General features: G+C 26.3%; 1 protein-coding gene across 1 annotated transcript in view; it reads right to left on the bottom strand.

Moving 5' to 3' along the window:
- The window catches only part of LOC119601998, a gene marked incomplete at its 3' end in the record, with an annotated part of 141,104 nt that extends 134,165 nt beyond the window's left edge, over positions 1 to 6,939 (bottom strand). The window contains exons 1-6 of the mRNA XM_037953301.1: positions 6,909 to 6,939; positions 6,395 to 6,795; positions 6,215 to 6,329; positions 5,962 to 6,146; positions 5,760 to 5,913; positions 5,286 to 5,688 (exon numbers count right to left, since the gene is read on the bottom strand). Of these exons, the coding sequence (XP_037809229.1) occupies positions 5,286 to 5,688; positions 5,760 to 5,913; positions 5,962 to 6,146; positions 6,215 to 6,329; positions 6,395 to 6,795; positions 6,909 to 6,939 (1,289 nt within the window). The remainder of the gene's footprint in view (positions 1 to 5,285; positions 5,689 to 5,759; positions 5,914 to 5,961; positions 6,147 to 6,214; positions 6,330 to 6,394; positions 6,796 to 6,908) is intronic.
- Between the last annotated feature and the right edge of the window lie 7,619 nt (positions 6,940 to 14,558).

The following is a 14,558-nucleotide window of genomic DNA, read 5'->3' on the forward strand; positions in this document are numbered from 1 at the left end:
GTTTATATTGGTTACTTACTACAAGACTGGTATAAATCAAAATTCTGGCTGGTTTGAATTAAGTAGTACTAAGTTTAAAAGACTTTAACATAATTTTATTTGTAGGCATTTACATGAAAAGATATTTCTACAAACAATCGGCAGATCTCAACTTTATGTGACCATAAAGCGTATTGACGATCATTGTAATAATAGGACCTCATTTGACTATAGCTTCCAAAGAAATAAATTGGCCCATATTTAAACCTAGTTCCCATATAGCACTACTTATTATTTGTTGCAAACGTCAAAATAAGAAAATTTAAATTTTTTTTATTTTTTATTTTTGAGTTATGACACTCCTTATTATTTTGATGCGTAGAGCAAAATAATACCAAATAACAAATTCATACATACAACAATTAGCTAATATAGTAAATACATTTATAGATGAATGCCAATGATGATTACTAGATACATATACGCATGAGTAATTTTAATATAAAAATCAATCATACGTCAGCGTATGATTGCTACAAAATCATAGACATGGTCGCTGAACTCCATGTGAAGGTCAAAGAAACTTATTGAAATTAATCTTAAAAATTCACTAGTTAAATAATTTTAATCATTGCATCTCTTAATGGCAACATCACATTATTTAAGTATTTGACAATAACTTAATGACGTAAATGCAAAACAGTATAATTTTATGTCACATATCTATTTGATTAATCTATTAATACATACATATATGACAACTCATTGTAATTTCTATAAATAAGTCGCAATATATTCAATGTCAGACGACATGATGATTTTTTTTTTTTTTTAAACATTAAAACATTTTTGTTCACATTATGTTTCTTTTCATATGTAAATTTTAAATAATTAGTTGAATTATTTATAAGCCGAATCATACCATATGTCTAGCAGCTTAAATTGTCTTACAATGCATATTAATGTCTCCTATTGTTATTATTTTTCTTTCTTTTACTTAAATATTTGACAAATGTTAATCATACAATTGCTACTTGAACAAATAACGAATTATAAGTATTCGAAGTCATTGAACATTGGGGCCAATTAGGAGAAAAATATAATTTTATATGATTCAATGAATATTAAAAGTAGAAATACATTAAAAAAAAAACAAGTAAGAAAGTATAGTCGGTCATGGCCGACCATAAGATGTCAAACACCAGTTATGGGTATATTTAAAAAATCATTTATTAAAAAAAATGGTGAATTTTACCATAAATCCGATGTATTTTTGCAATTTATTTATAAAAAACTAATTTTCTAAAAGACGCTATATATAAGATTTAGTATCAAATATGGGTTTATCCTCATAAAATTTCAAGGAGGTTTTTATTTTTATATAAAAGTAAGTTATGTTGAATTTCATTCATTATCTACCTTTATCCACTCAGAAAATGATTCTGAGCTGCAAATTTAAGGTGGGTGTAGGACCAATATTTTTGTGCGTTACGAATACAATCACACACGCATTACACTCTCCGCACTATATTGGTGTAGGGTATGGGAATGTAATGTCAATTCATTTTCAAGTAAAATAAATAAAAACAAGTAAGGGTTCTATATTCAGCTGTGCCGAATTTTATATACACTTCACCAATGTGTTTTTAATTTAAAAAATAATTTTTTATTCTTTAAAATTTGTTATAAATATTTATTGAAGAATTTATCCTTGGACAATTTTCCATCCCTGGTTTTGGCAATAACTAAACAATAACAACATACTGCTTCGTTAAGTTACTCGTTATTGTTATTCTGTTTAGTATTTATAATGCTTTTGAAGATTTGTAGCCCGAAGATATCTGGGTTCTTTAGAAAATAAAGTTCATCAGACATACGAACAGAATATATTTACTTTTTGGGATCGGAAAATTATATTGTACAAAGAGATTGGCAAACTTGTATGACAAAAATGTAAATATGTAGCACTACAAATCAAACTTCAGATTTTTATTTTTATATTGATTTTGTCATGCCGTTTGTAGCTCATTGAAATATTGGCCATAGACCCACAAAAGTATTTACTATATTCTGGGTCCTTATTAAATTCTGAGACGATCTAGCCTGACAGTCCGTTCGTCTGTCTGTTGTAAGGGTTGACATTTTCCACAAATATTTCCTATAGGTAAGGTTTGTTTGGTTTTGAAAATAGGCAATATCGATTTACTTTTTCGCATAGCCCCGAAAAACAATTTTAACAATCATAACTATTTTAAAAGCAAATAACAAATTATAGACCCATACTCATAATTGACCCTATCCGCCATATTAGGTCCATTTCAGAAACGCTCATTACTGGTTCGAAAATACGAGTACAGTGATGAAATTCGAAAAAAAAACATGTTTTGTATGTGCCAAAATCGATCTACAAGAATTTTGAGGATCGGACAATAATTCGCCGTACCCTCCATATAAGGTTCCCTTCAGAAAATTACTTTAACGCACATTTCTGGCTTGTAAATATGAGGACAAAAGACCTCGGTCCATAATTGACTTAAACCCTATTTTAAATATCAACCTAATGTTTATGGGGTAGCTGAATATAACACTCTTACATGTTTCTAAATTATTCTATTGATGACTGATTATTTGCATAACTGGAGACGTATTCAAGGAAATACAGCCTTTTGTAGTATATACATATGTATGTAAGTATATAAATTAAATTTGTTTACGGAAAATATCATTAATTTATTATCTTCTCTATTGGTAAATGTTTTTATTACTTATACATATGGGCATTTTCGTGTTAAGTGACCCAAATTAAAAAATCAATTTGGATGAAATCTTCACTCAGGTTAGTACTATTGGATTAGATTGTAGGCAGACACAAATTTTCGGAGTTAGAGGGGGTCAAAGTTGGGCACTTTGGTCAAACGGGATTTTTTTGAAATGAGTGTAACCTTCCATTTATTGGTTCTAGCAAAAAGCTTAATGGGATACGAGTGGGAATTCTATTGAAAAATAATAAAATAATAACCTTAGTGCAAATTTCCTCCAAATCAATTTTTTATGATGGGTTACTTGACACGAAATTTCCCATATACATAAGTATATAAAAATCAGTTATTTATAGAAAATTATTTTTTTCATAACTGGAATACTGGCTACTACTTTTTTCCCTCAAAATTTTTTGTTTTATTTTAATTGAATAAAAATTTTCTGTTTGTTTGCTTAAATAACAAATACAACAAATTTAAATTTATATACACATATTCATAAATATAATATTCGATAAACAAATTAGTCCAATTTGTTATTGGATGTGTATATATGTACATTTTTCATGATTATCAGGTTTCATTGTGTCATTTGTTGCATAATATAATCCCATTATTATACATATTGTCGTTAACAATTTATAAATTGCAATTATTTTTATGGTTTAAAATGTTTCATTTGATAAAAAGTAAAAATGTAATATAATTTTAGTTCATCCACTCCAGAAAAATATATTTAACAGAAAATATTGCTAAATTCTGAGTTGAAAAATTAGTTTGTATTAAATTGTACATTTGATATAAAAATTTTATGAATTTAAATATTGATATTGAATCTGTTGTTGTTCGGATGTTAATACATGTACATTCTGTATATATTTTTCAATGTGAATTTAAGTCTTCGAATTACTTTTAATAGTCGCCAACATTACAAATATAAACTGAAAAGTATACCTTTACCTCATCACATTTTCCTTGGCTCGTACGTTCTAATAATATGGTTTTGTTGTCATGTTTTACACTAATAAAATGGGAAGCTACCAAAAATGTTGAATTAAACGTAATGAGGCAGAATGCAGTAGTTAAGATAATTGTGAAAGTGTTATAATTTATTACATGATATAAAATACAGGACAAACCATTTTCTTTAGCTGCTTGACTCCAAACGTTATTTCTAATAAATTGCTTACATGGTTTATTAAGTGAACATGAGAACATACTTACTTATACTCTAAATAACTCAAGCTCAATATTAGGGTAATAACAAGCTCAATATTAGGGTAATAACTGTTAGCGGAATTCAAACATAAACATAATGACAATGATAATGAGCAATTGCAATAAATATATTTATTTATTTAATTCCACAATTTAGTTATATCCCTAATGTTTATAAGTACAAAAGTGTATTTATAAAAACGATTCAAGGAAGTTAGTTATTTGTTGTTAGAAAAACTACATTTAATGATAATATAATTATGTCAAAATACTATGTATACGAAACACTAAAAGAAGTCCTACGGTCACTATGTCACAATTTCAGTACGTGCAAAGAATTTCAATTATTTCAAGTCAAGAGTTTGCAAATAGTACGTACACACATATGTTAGTCTAGAAAAATATTAACTTTCTATTATAATAATTAAATAATTGGATGAGTTTCTTAGATAATTGTATTATAATTGGCTAAAGTAATATTTTTTCGAACACTGGATAATTTTATAAAATCGTTTTCGGTGATAAATTTAAGAGACCACAGATTTTTATGTTTTCACTTAAAAATCTGATTTATGGTGGGAAAGGACTCTTATGTTTTAAGTCAAAAAATTTAATTTTTGTTGCCAAATTAAAGTGATCCCCCAGGTAAAACATCTTTTAGAAATTCAACAAATTGATTAAATATATCGAAATCAAAGTAAAATTCTACACAGAAAAAATTGAAAACGCGATTCAATTACGAAATTCATCCAGTTGAGTAAAAAAATTTTTAGATTTCAGCCTATGAAAATATTCGCAAATTCAAGTACTGAGTGATATTTTTTTCATTGGAAATTTCAAGAAATATTTCCAATTAAAATAATATTATATTAACAAACAATTTTATTGGAAAATTTGAAAAATATCAAAAAAAACAAATAATTATTTCAAAAAAAATATTGGTTGAAAATAAAATTATAATTCAATAAATTTTTTATTTAATTTGATAATCATCGTGATTAAAACTTCTTATATATCCAATTAATATTTTTATTGTTTTAGTAAATAAATTAATTACTTTTTGCAAAAAAGTAATATACATTTTAATTGATTTAAATAATATTTTACTCAGTTTTACCCCCATAAAAATACTTGTTTTTTTTTTTCATTATTTATTACAAAAAATGAATATACTTAGTAAAATAAGAGTATAAAATATATACAATTATATATTTAATTTATGTATGGCACAAATAATACAAATTATATAATATAAATCAATTATAAAAATTATCTTTAATTTTTAAGATTTCATGTTTGAGTGTTGACACCTTTACAATTTTTTTTGACGTGGGCATGTCATAAAAAAAATCTTGAATAAAATTATAAAATATTTCAGATTCCTCGGGAAACTGAAGATTAAAAACAAAAAATATTTTAAAAAGTAAATCGAATGCTTTTACAATAGTTAAAAATGGATACTTATTGCCATCGAAGTAAACAAATATTGATTTAATATCCTCTAAATTGCCAGAAATTAATAATTTGGGCTGGATATTACGCCCTTGAAGCATAAGAAGTTTTAATTTTATTTCAATTTCTTCTTCGGATTCTGCCAATATTGCAAAACTTTCCTGTGAATCCAGCACGGAAAACTTTTTGCGAATTTTTGCCCCACTCATGTCCGAGGTGACTTTTTGTGTTGGAGGAAATAAATGGTGTATATTCCAAAGTACTGTTAAAACTACAGATTCTGAAAAGATATATGTAAACAAATAATTAAAAAGTATAACTTTTTAACAAAAATAAAAGTGTATAATATACCTTCATTAAATGTATGTATTTGTTGCATTTTTTTTTTAAATATAAGGTTGCTGATCTTACTTTGTAGCAAGTAGATTACTTTATCTTTATAGCATAACCATCTTTCAGAAAATTGTTTGGCGAAAGGAAATTTCAGTTCAAAGTCTATATTAATCTGTAAATGAAGAAATTGAATTTGAATGTTTTTTTTGTTGTTACTTACTAGATTTGAACCAGAAGGCTTTTTGTATTCAGGCCACATCTGAAAAATTTCGGCAGTACTTTTAGATTCTGAAATCTGTTTTAAACGGTAACGGGCACATTTGCGCCAGTACAAGTCAAACTCGTCCGCAGTAATTGTAGGTAGTCTTAAATACTGCAATGTGACGGCCACATTTTCTTCTGGTTCTAATTAGAAGTAGAAAAAAAATCATTTAATTATTTTTTTACTAAATTAAAATTAGGTATATACTAACCGAACGTTTTATCTTCTTCCGGCGATGATTTTTCTTTAAAAATGTCTTTCGAAAGCCTTTTTAAATTTGATAATTTATTATAGATTTTGCCACGTTTACCGTTAGAGTAAAAATCCTGAAAACATAAATTTTTAATTATTTTTAGCTTTAAACTGTTATGCAATTATAGAATAAACTTACAAGTTGTTCTGACGGGAAAATATTGCATATCTGGTTTTCTATATCAGCACAATCTGAAATAGTATAAGGTATCCCATTAGCTTCTATATATTTAGCTACAGTTGATATAAGAAGATTTCGTTGTTCCTCATGTAAAATGTCATTTTTGGAATAAAATTTTAGGATTTCCTTGCCATTAAATGTATTTGATAAAATTTCTTTTACGGAAACAAACGACGATTTCTGTGAAGAATCCGAAGATAACTGGATTTCATCTCTTTTGAAGAATGGAGTAGATGTCTCTTTCCACTTCTCTAAACAGTTTTCAAACTTCGCTTGGTCACCAACGGATAAATCGTTGAATAATTTTGAAATATGATGTGCTTTTAATATTTTCAATACATCAATCGTTGTATCTTGTTCTGCAAAGATAAAGTAAAAATAAGATGTTTGTCAAATTAAAATAATATAAATATAGACTTACCTTTAAATCTATTATACAAATGTTACAGGTTCCATTGTTTTAACAAGTTACTCAAGTCCATATCGATGGTAAAAGTATCCATTTTTGAGGCTTAAATATATATATTTGTATAAAATTCTTTCGGTTTTAGAAATGTTTTTCTATTTTGTGATTCCAGAGCTTCAAATGGAGGACCCACAATATCAAGAAGGCTGACAATAGTATATCTGTTTGATATTGATTCAAACTCGTAAGCGCTATAATCATAGAAAAATAAATAGAACTGAAACTGAGAATAAGAAATATTACTCTCTCACATGTACAGGTTCTGTGTGAATTTAATACAATTGTATGAGTATTTTTATTTTTGTTTACATAAAATAACAAAAATATGAAAGTACAAAATGTATCCGAATACATCATACCCTACCACATTGCGAGTAAGTAGCAATAAGTTATTTAGTATTTTTTAATGTAGAAGTTATATTCAAGAGATTGATGTTTGCTTAATTAATGAATGTACTACTCATTATAACAATATATAGTCAAAATTTCGTATATATATAAAATTTGTTGAGTCGAATTTTATAAATACCCTATTCTTGTATAGCATGTACCGCTTACAAAAAAGTTCAATAGGCTTATTTATGGGCGGATTACATCATGACATCGACGCGGGTGTTACAAACTTTAAGACGTAAACAAAATACCGTTCCCATTAGTGTGGTGTAGGGTGTATTTTGACTGCATTTGGGCTGCTTTGAAATTAACAATAATCGTTCATATCAAGCGTTAATTTTAGCATTAGCACAATTCCTGTGGCAAAATAGCCCCTGCTGCTGCAATAAACACTGCTAAAAGTTATGTTTTCCCATAAAATTATTGAAAACATTTTCAGAAAAAAAACAAATTTTTCAATCGTTTTTATTTTTTTAATATTATTTTCAAGTGTCAATATTGACTCAACCCAGCAACCACAAAGAGTTTATTTAAAATTAAAAATAATTTTTAATGAAGATCTTTCTTACATTGGTCAACTGATATTGAATAAAAATGGCTAATTCAAACCATTATTTCATAAAATATCGAAATATAATATCAAACAAAAATATAAAAACTTTTTAAACGAAAGAGTTTGTGTTTGTTGGGTTACATATTTTTCAACTAATACATTCTCACGACTTAGGTTTTTGACAGCAGACTTAGGTTTTGTCATACTCAGTTTCAGTTCTATGTATACCTTTTCTATGGCTATAATGATTATTAAAAACTGTCAAAATTTTTTTACAGCAAAATAAAATTTCATTATGTTTTATTTCAATAATAAAAAAAATTTTAAATATTTCAAAATCAGAGCTAAACTTACATACATTTTTCTGTGTAGTGTAATTATATCCCCATATATCCGCCTCTAAATAAAGCAAAAAGTCTTCCATAGACATGTTTAATTTTTGGCTTACTTTTTGCTTAACATTTAGGTCCAGAAGTGGTTTTTTAAATACATTTTGCAACACATTAGTTGAAAGTAAAAAATCTGCAAATTTTATTTGTTGTTTATGAGAAAAACTTTTTTTTTATTTTTTCTTGAGGTTATTATGTGGGAATAAATTTTGAACTCCTTATGTTTATTTTCAAATTTGAAACTCCACAAGTTTCTAAGAGGCCCACAATATTTCATAGCTGTGGAATAGTGTAAAAGTAAATGAAATTTTGGAGTTAGTTTTCTTTTAAACAATATTAAATAATTTTTATTTAAATTTTCAATTTTAGTTCTGACTTGGTTTATTAAAGGATCTGAAATTTGAAAACATAAAAGATCATCTAATAACTCGAAGAAATTTAATAAGAATTCCCAAACCTGGTCATCTTTTGGAATAAAATCTCCAATTAAAATAGTAAAATAAAAGCAAAATGCCATCATTTGTTTTGCCGACATTTTAAGCTTGTGATTTTCTAATTCAGGATAGCTAACATTAAGTTTTTCACTTCCCTTATCATGAGACTCATATCGAAAACTACTAAGACGATCATTAAACTCTTGAAGTGAAAAATATTTCATTTTTTTAATAAAATATAATAAAGATTCACTTAGTATATGGTGGCAAACGCCTTCATAGAGATCATGCATAATGTCAACTGCAAAGTTTTCTGTGCAGTGAAAAGTTGGTAAATCATTGAAAATACAGATTGAGCTAATTCCAGTTTGAGACATTAGACCTCTGTCTATTGATTCTCTATAATTAATGCGGTTTCGAAAAATATCTTTTCTTTCGGAACACTCTTGATGCGATTCGCATTTTTTAATCAAACAAAATCTACAAAAATAATGGGAGGAAAATGATTTTGAAAATCCTAGAGTTACGTTTAATCCTAAGTTATCCCCTAAAAGCAAACCCATTACAAAATAAATTTTTTTTATGCCACTATTTGTTTGAATTTCAATACCTTCGATTTCTAGTTTTTTCAATGTTTCTACTAATGGAGCGAAGCATTCATTACCATACCGTTTAATATCGGAAGAGTTATACGTACAGGCTAAAAACACCTCGTTTAACTTTGATGATTTTGTTGGGACGCAAGTAAAAGAGTAATAGAAGTTACATATTGAATTTTTATTTGACTTGGAACCCAGCGGGTTATTAATTCCAAAATCGTCGTTATACAGAAAGAATGGAATTAATGTTTTATTTGGATATAACAATTTCTTTTCTTTCCAAAGTTCACCCTGAATAAAATTGGTAAACTTTCCACTACTCTCAATTGTTTCCATATGTCGTAAAACGTCATCAAGGTAATTATTTTTTTCAAAGATATTTTTAAATTGAAATTCAAGCGGCATTATTGTGGCGTTTGATTTAGAATCATTGTTAATCTTGAATGTCTCAACACTACTAATAAACCCCTTTTCACTTAGGGTTTTTTGTAATCTGAAATCAGTTTTTACATTTTTAAACAGCAATTTCATATCTTTAACAATATTGGAAATTGGGGTTTCAATTAAATTGTCTTGATTTAGACATTCTTCCATAAGATCGAGAACTGGGTTTAATATATAAACTTCAACATATCCTTTTATATTAAAAACATCAGAACGGGAAATATTGTTGAACGAATGCATTTTCATTACAAAATTTTCCGCTGAATTACGGAGTTCTTCAAGTTTTATCTGGTAGTTAAACAATTTTGGAACTAATAAGGGTTGTTTTTCTAAAATCGTAATATTTTCTTCAATATTACGTTCAGAATTCTTTAAGATCTCATTACTAGAATTAGGAAGAAATTTAAAATGTCTCAAGACATGTCTCTTGTAGGAGCTTTTATTATAAAACTGTTGAAAACAATATGTATATGTACACTTATGTACCACATTAGAAGGAAGTGCATAATTTTTAATGTGTTCAAACAGTTTTAGTGGAGATTCAAAAAACGTATCACACAAAAAACATTTAATTTCATTCATTTTCCAGTTTTTAATTATAAATTATTATTTTTTCTAAAGTACACCACTTTTTAAATGCAAAAAACACTTCTTATTTTAATCTTAGTTAGTTTTGTATTTTGTTTTACTTACAATTCTTTCTAATACACAACTTGTTTTTACCGTTATAAATGTTGTTGTTGTTGCACTTTGTTGTTGTTGTTTAATTTTTTAGCACTTTAACATTGATGTTGTCACCACGAAAACAAAAGAAGAACTAAACTTGTTTTGTTCTTTTGTTTTTTATTCAACCGAAATTAATAGGTGTTGCCCTTTTAAATATTTATAGTTAAACTTCTTATTATATTTTTTTTACTTGAAGATTTGATTTTGATGATCTTTTTTTGCTTGTTTCATAGTATTAAAATTACTACACAACAACACTGACAGCTATTTATCGTTTTTTTTTCATCATGCTGCATCTTGTTTTCTAGAACTGCAAAAAAACTTTTCAAGTCAACAAAAACATTTGTTGAATTAAGTAAAAAAATGTTTAACTATTTTTATTGGAAATATTTTTCTATTTATAAGTGCTGTTTGGTAGCGCTTTATGCACTTGTAAAAAAAGCGCAAATATTAACATGTGTTTAACATAGAGCAATTATTTGGATTTTATCCGATATTTATTTTTTATATATTGATAGCACTGTCAGAAAAAAACGACGATATTAATAAAAATATTTATCAAATTAAATAAAAAATTACTCAAAATTAAATTTTTTAACAATTATCCATTTAATAGAAAGAAAATTGGCTAAAATTTTTTCTGTGTACATAAATGCTTCATATGTAAAATAAATCACATTTTAAATAGACAAGAAGTGGGATCGGCCATGCCCTACTATAATTTCTTACTAGTTTTAATATGTTATTATTAATGCAAATGAGATGGGTGACAAATCCAAATACATTTACAAATACTTGTAAAATATTGCCATAGTTCAAAATACCTTTAGGCGATTGATTTAGTAAGTGAATGTAAATTATAGAAGACATTAATTATTGAAAAACAATGTATTGGGGAAATTATACTTGGTGTCAATTAAATTGTTAATACTTACTGAAAGTTACAATGTGTTATACATAAACTGCCTTATTCATAAACATTTATCGAAGGTTTATAGAACAAATTTTGTATGAATATTTGATGTATAAGACCCTAAACATTTTACATATACTAAAATGAATTATTTTAACCTTACATACAATTGGCTAATATCTCACTGGTAAAAGCTCTTATATATATTTTTAGAAATAAAGCTGTTGGATATTATTAGTTAACTCTATTTTAATATCTTAATAATATCTATGACAGTATTTTAAATTTAGGTATTACATTTACATATTTTATGTTCTATAATATCTGAACTATATTGTCTACTTAATTATCTATATAAAGAATTACATATTTATCTATTTATTAAGACTTATAAATTTCTTACAACCTCCATGATTTACATTTAAAATATGTACATATATATATCTTATGGAACAAATACCCAACTACTGAAACTTATTTTCAACATGTCCTTTTTATTTAATACATACATAATATTCATACTATTTTATATTATTTATGAAAATATATATAAATAGACTATTTGTAATGCGTTTATTATCCGTATTTAACTACAATAAAATAAAACTGGTAAGGGAGGCCTAGAACCAAACAAATTTAAGCAATTTTTACCTTTTGACAAAGCTCACCAAATATTAACCACAGGCCACAATGGTGGACTGGGGTTCTAGGTTCAAGGACTCCATCTGGCCTGTTGTGAGCTCCCTTACCAGTGTCTCAGGTGGATTTCGAACCCACATTATTTTAAACTTTTACGTAATTTTAATCTAATTAACTGAATTAAATATACCGTAAACGTCATTAAATTTTATCGAAATTCAATATAGACTAAGTTTTATTTTGTTTATTTGCAAGAAATATGAAAAATAACGAAAACCTTAAAAAAAGGATCCAGCTCAGCAAATATTGATGTAAGGCCAAAAATGTTTATAAATTAAATCTAAGAAGGAACTAATTTTCGTTCTCGTCGATAAAATAGAAATTTCCATTTTTTTAATTTGTCATACCCATGCGTATGATTGTTTAAAATGCATGCAACAATAATTAAACAAATAGATTTTATTGTGACAACAAGATGAAGAATATGACATTTGATAAATTAATTAACTTATACACTTATTTGCTTTTAATTAGTCTCATACTTATTTATTCAATTGATAAAGAGGGATATTATATATAATTGCATAATTTAATTAATAAACATTTTAAGTGATATCATTGTTTTTTGATGCTTTATTAATTAACTTGTATAATTGGTAACCAAAATCGATTTAAAAATTGAATTATTTAAAAGTTAGAATACATTTTTTCCACAATCCATAAAGATCACTTTAAAATGATCTAATCATTTTAGAGCTTAAAAATAAGCAACAGATGCAAATTAAATGTATACATATAACATTTTGAAAAGTAAAAAAGATTTTTATTCAAGAACTATAACAAAATTGGCCTATACATAATTTAAAAATTAATGAAAACAAAGCATTGAAATGATGTTCAAAATACTATATTTATATATGTTATATTACATAAGAAATAGCCTTTTTATATTACTAATAACTTTATGTTTGTTGATGTTTGAGTGAGATTTGTAATCGTTAATGGTATTAATACCAGAAATACACACTTATCATGCCATAAATTTCGTAGCACTTTGTTTAAGTGGGTACTATGAGAAGAATGTTTTAAAATTTAAATATTTTTCAACGATTGTCAGCAACAAAACCGCGAATGTTTGTGATAATAAAAATTACAGCTAGAGGCACAGTCTAGTAAATTTTCAAAAGTTTGTTTAAATAGATTTTTTTCCATATTTTTGCAATAACAATATCCAACCGTAAATCTTCATAATATTTTCACAATTTTTTATGTAAAATGAGATTTTGGATAAATGGAATTAAATTTAGTTTACTTTGTCTGTATAAAGTACTCATTGTTAATGGTTATTGTAAGACGTTATACAAAATTCTAAGCATGAATTTAATAATTTGCAAGGATAATTCTTGATGGCTTCTTGAAACTTGAATAATTTATGTTCTTTTAAACTTTTGTCTAATATGTAATATAAGGCTATTCATTTTCCAAATAAAAATTATATAAATGGCAAATTATTTCCATCCATGCTTTATTTGTTCATTATTAATTTCGATTAGAAATGCATAAAAGTAAAAAAACTAAATTGAATGAAAACATTTGACATTGTATATGCCTAATAAGTATTAAAAGAATTTAAAACTGTATGGGATATGGTTTGAAAAAATATGTTTCTTTATTATACCCTACACCGTGGGGAGTGTATATTGAATTTGTGCTGATGTTTGTAACGTACAATAATATTGGTCCTTAAAGTATACCATTCGGCTTAAAATCATTTTCTAGGTCGATTTAGCTATGTTCGTCCATCTGGTTGTCTGAATGTCCGTACGGCTTTTAAGTTCATAATTATGTTTAATATATTCGTATCTCGACAAAAAGCTTCAAAACCAAATTCTATAACAGCCTTGATGACCTTCATGAATTTTATAATTATAGTGCCTCATTCGACCCTAACCTCTTTACAAAGCGCCCTTCAAAATATGACATAAATATCAACAATTTTATTCAACAATAAATAGCATAAATTTATCTGAGGTAAGGTACAATTCCACTTTATTATTAAAACTAAATTAGATTTTATTTTTATAACTGGTGTAGAGTATTATATGGTCTTCCTCGCCCGACTATAATTTCTTACTTGTTAAAAATTACATCTTTTTTTAGAATGTTTTATCATTTAAAGAGACTTTATTCCTGAGCGGACAATTATGTCAATGTTATTTTTTGTAAAACACATGTAGGTATATATTTTACCTTACAAAGCATTTTTAATATTTTTTAAGATTAAAACAGTTCGTTTGAGTATAAAACATTATTTAATTACACTGTACAAGTTGTGTATGAGTTCATAGCTTTTAAGTACAAAAGATATTCTTATTCATCACTAACTTTCAATTTTAATATTTAACATATGTTTTTCTTTCGTTTCCAACAAAATACAGAAATATATAAAGAAAATATTTTACAAACTAAAACTAAGTAATTCTTTAAAAGTTATAAACCATAAAAGAAAGATATAAAGTGATTATACTACCAAATTATTTATAACAAAGTAATATTTACAAGGGAT

Source organism: Lucilia sericata, unplaced genomic scaffold, assembly GCF_015586225.1.
Source record: "Lucilia sericata isolate MDLA Ls3-8-SP2 unplaced genomic scaffold, ASM1558622v1 Contig000204F_arrow, whole genome shotgun sequence".
Lineage (NCBI taxonomy): Eukaryota > Metazoa > Arthropoda > Insecta > Diptera > Calliphoridae > Lucilia > Lucilia sericata.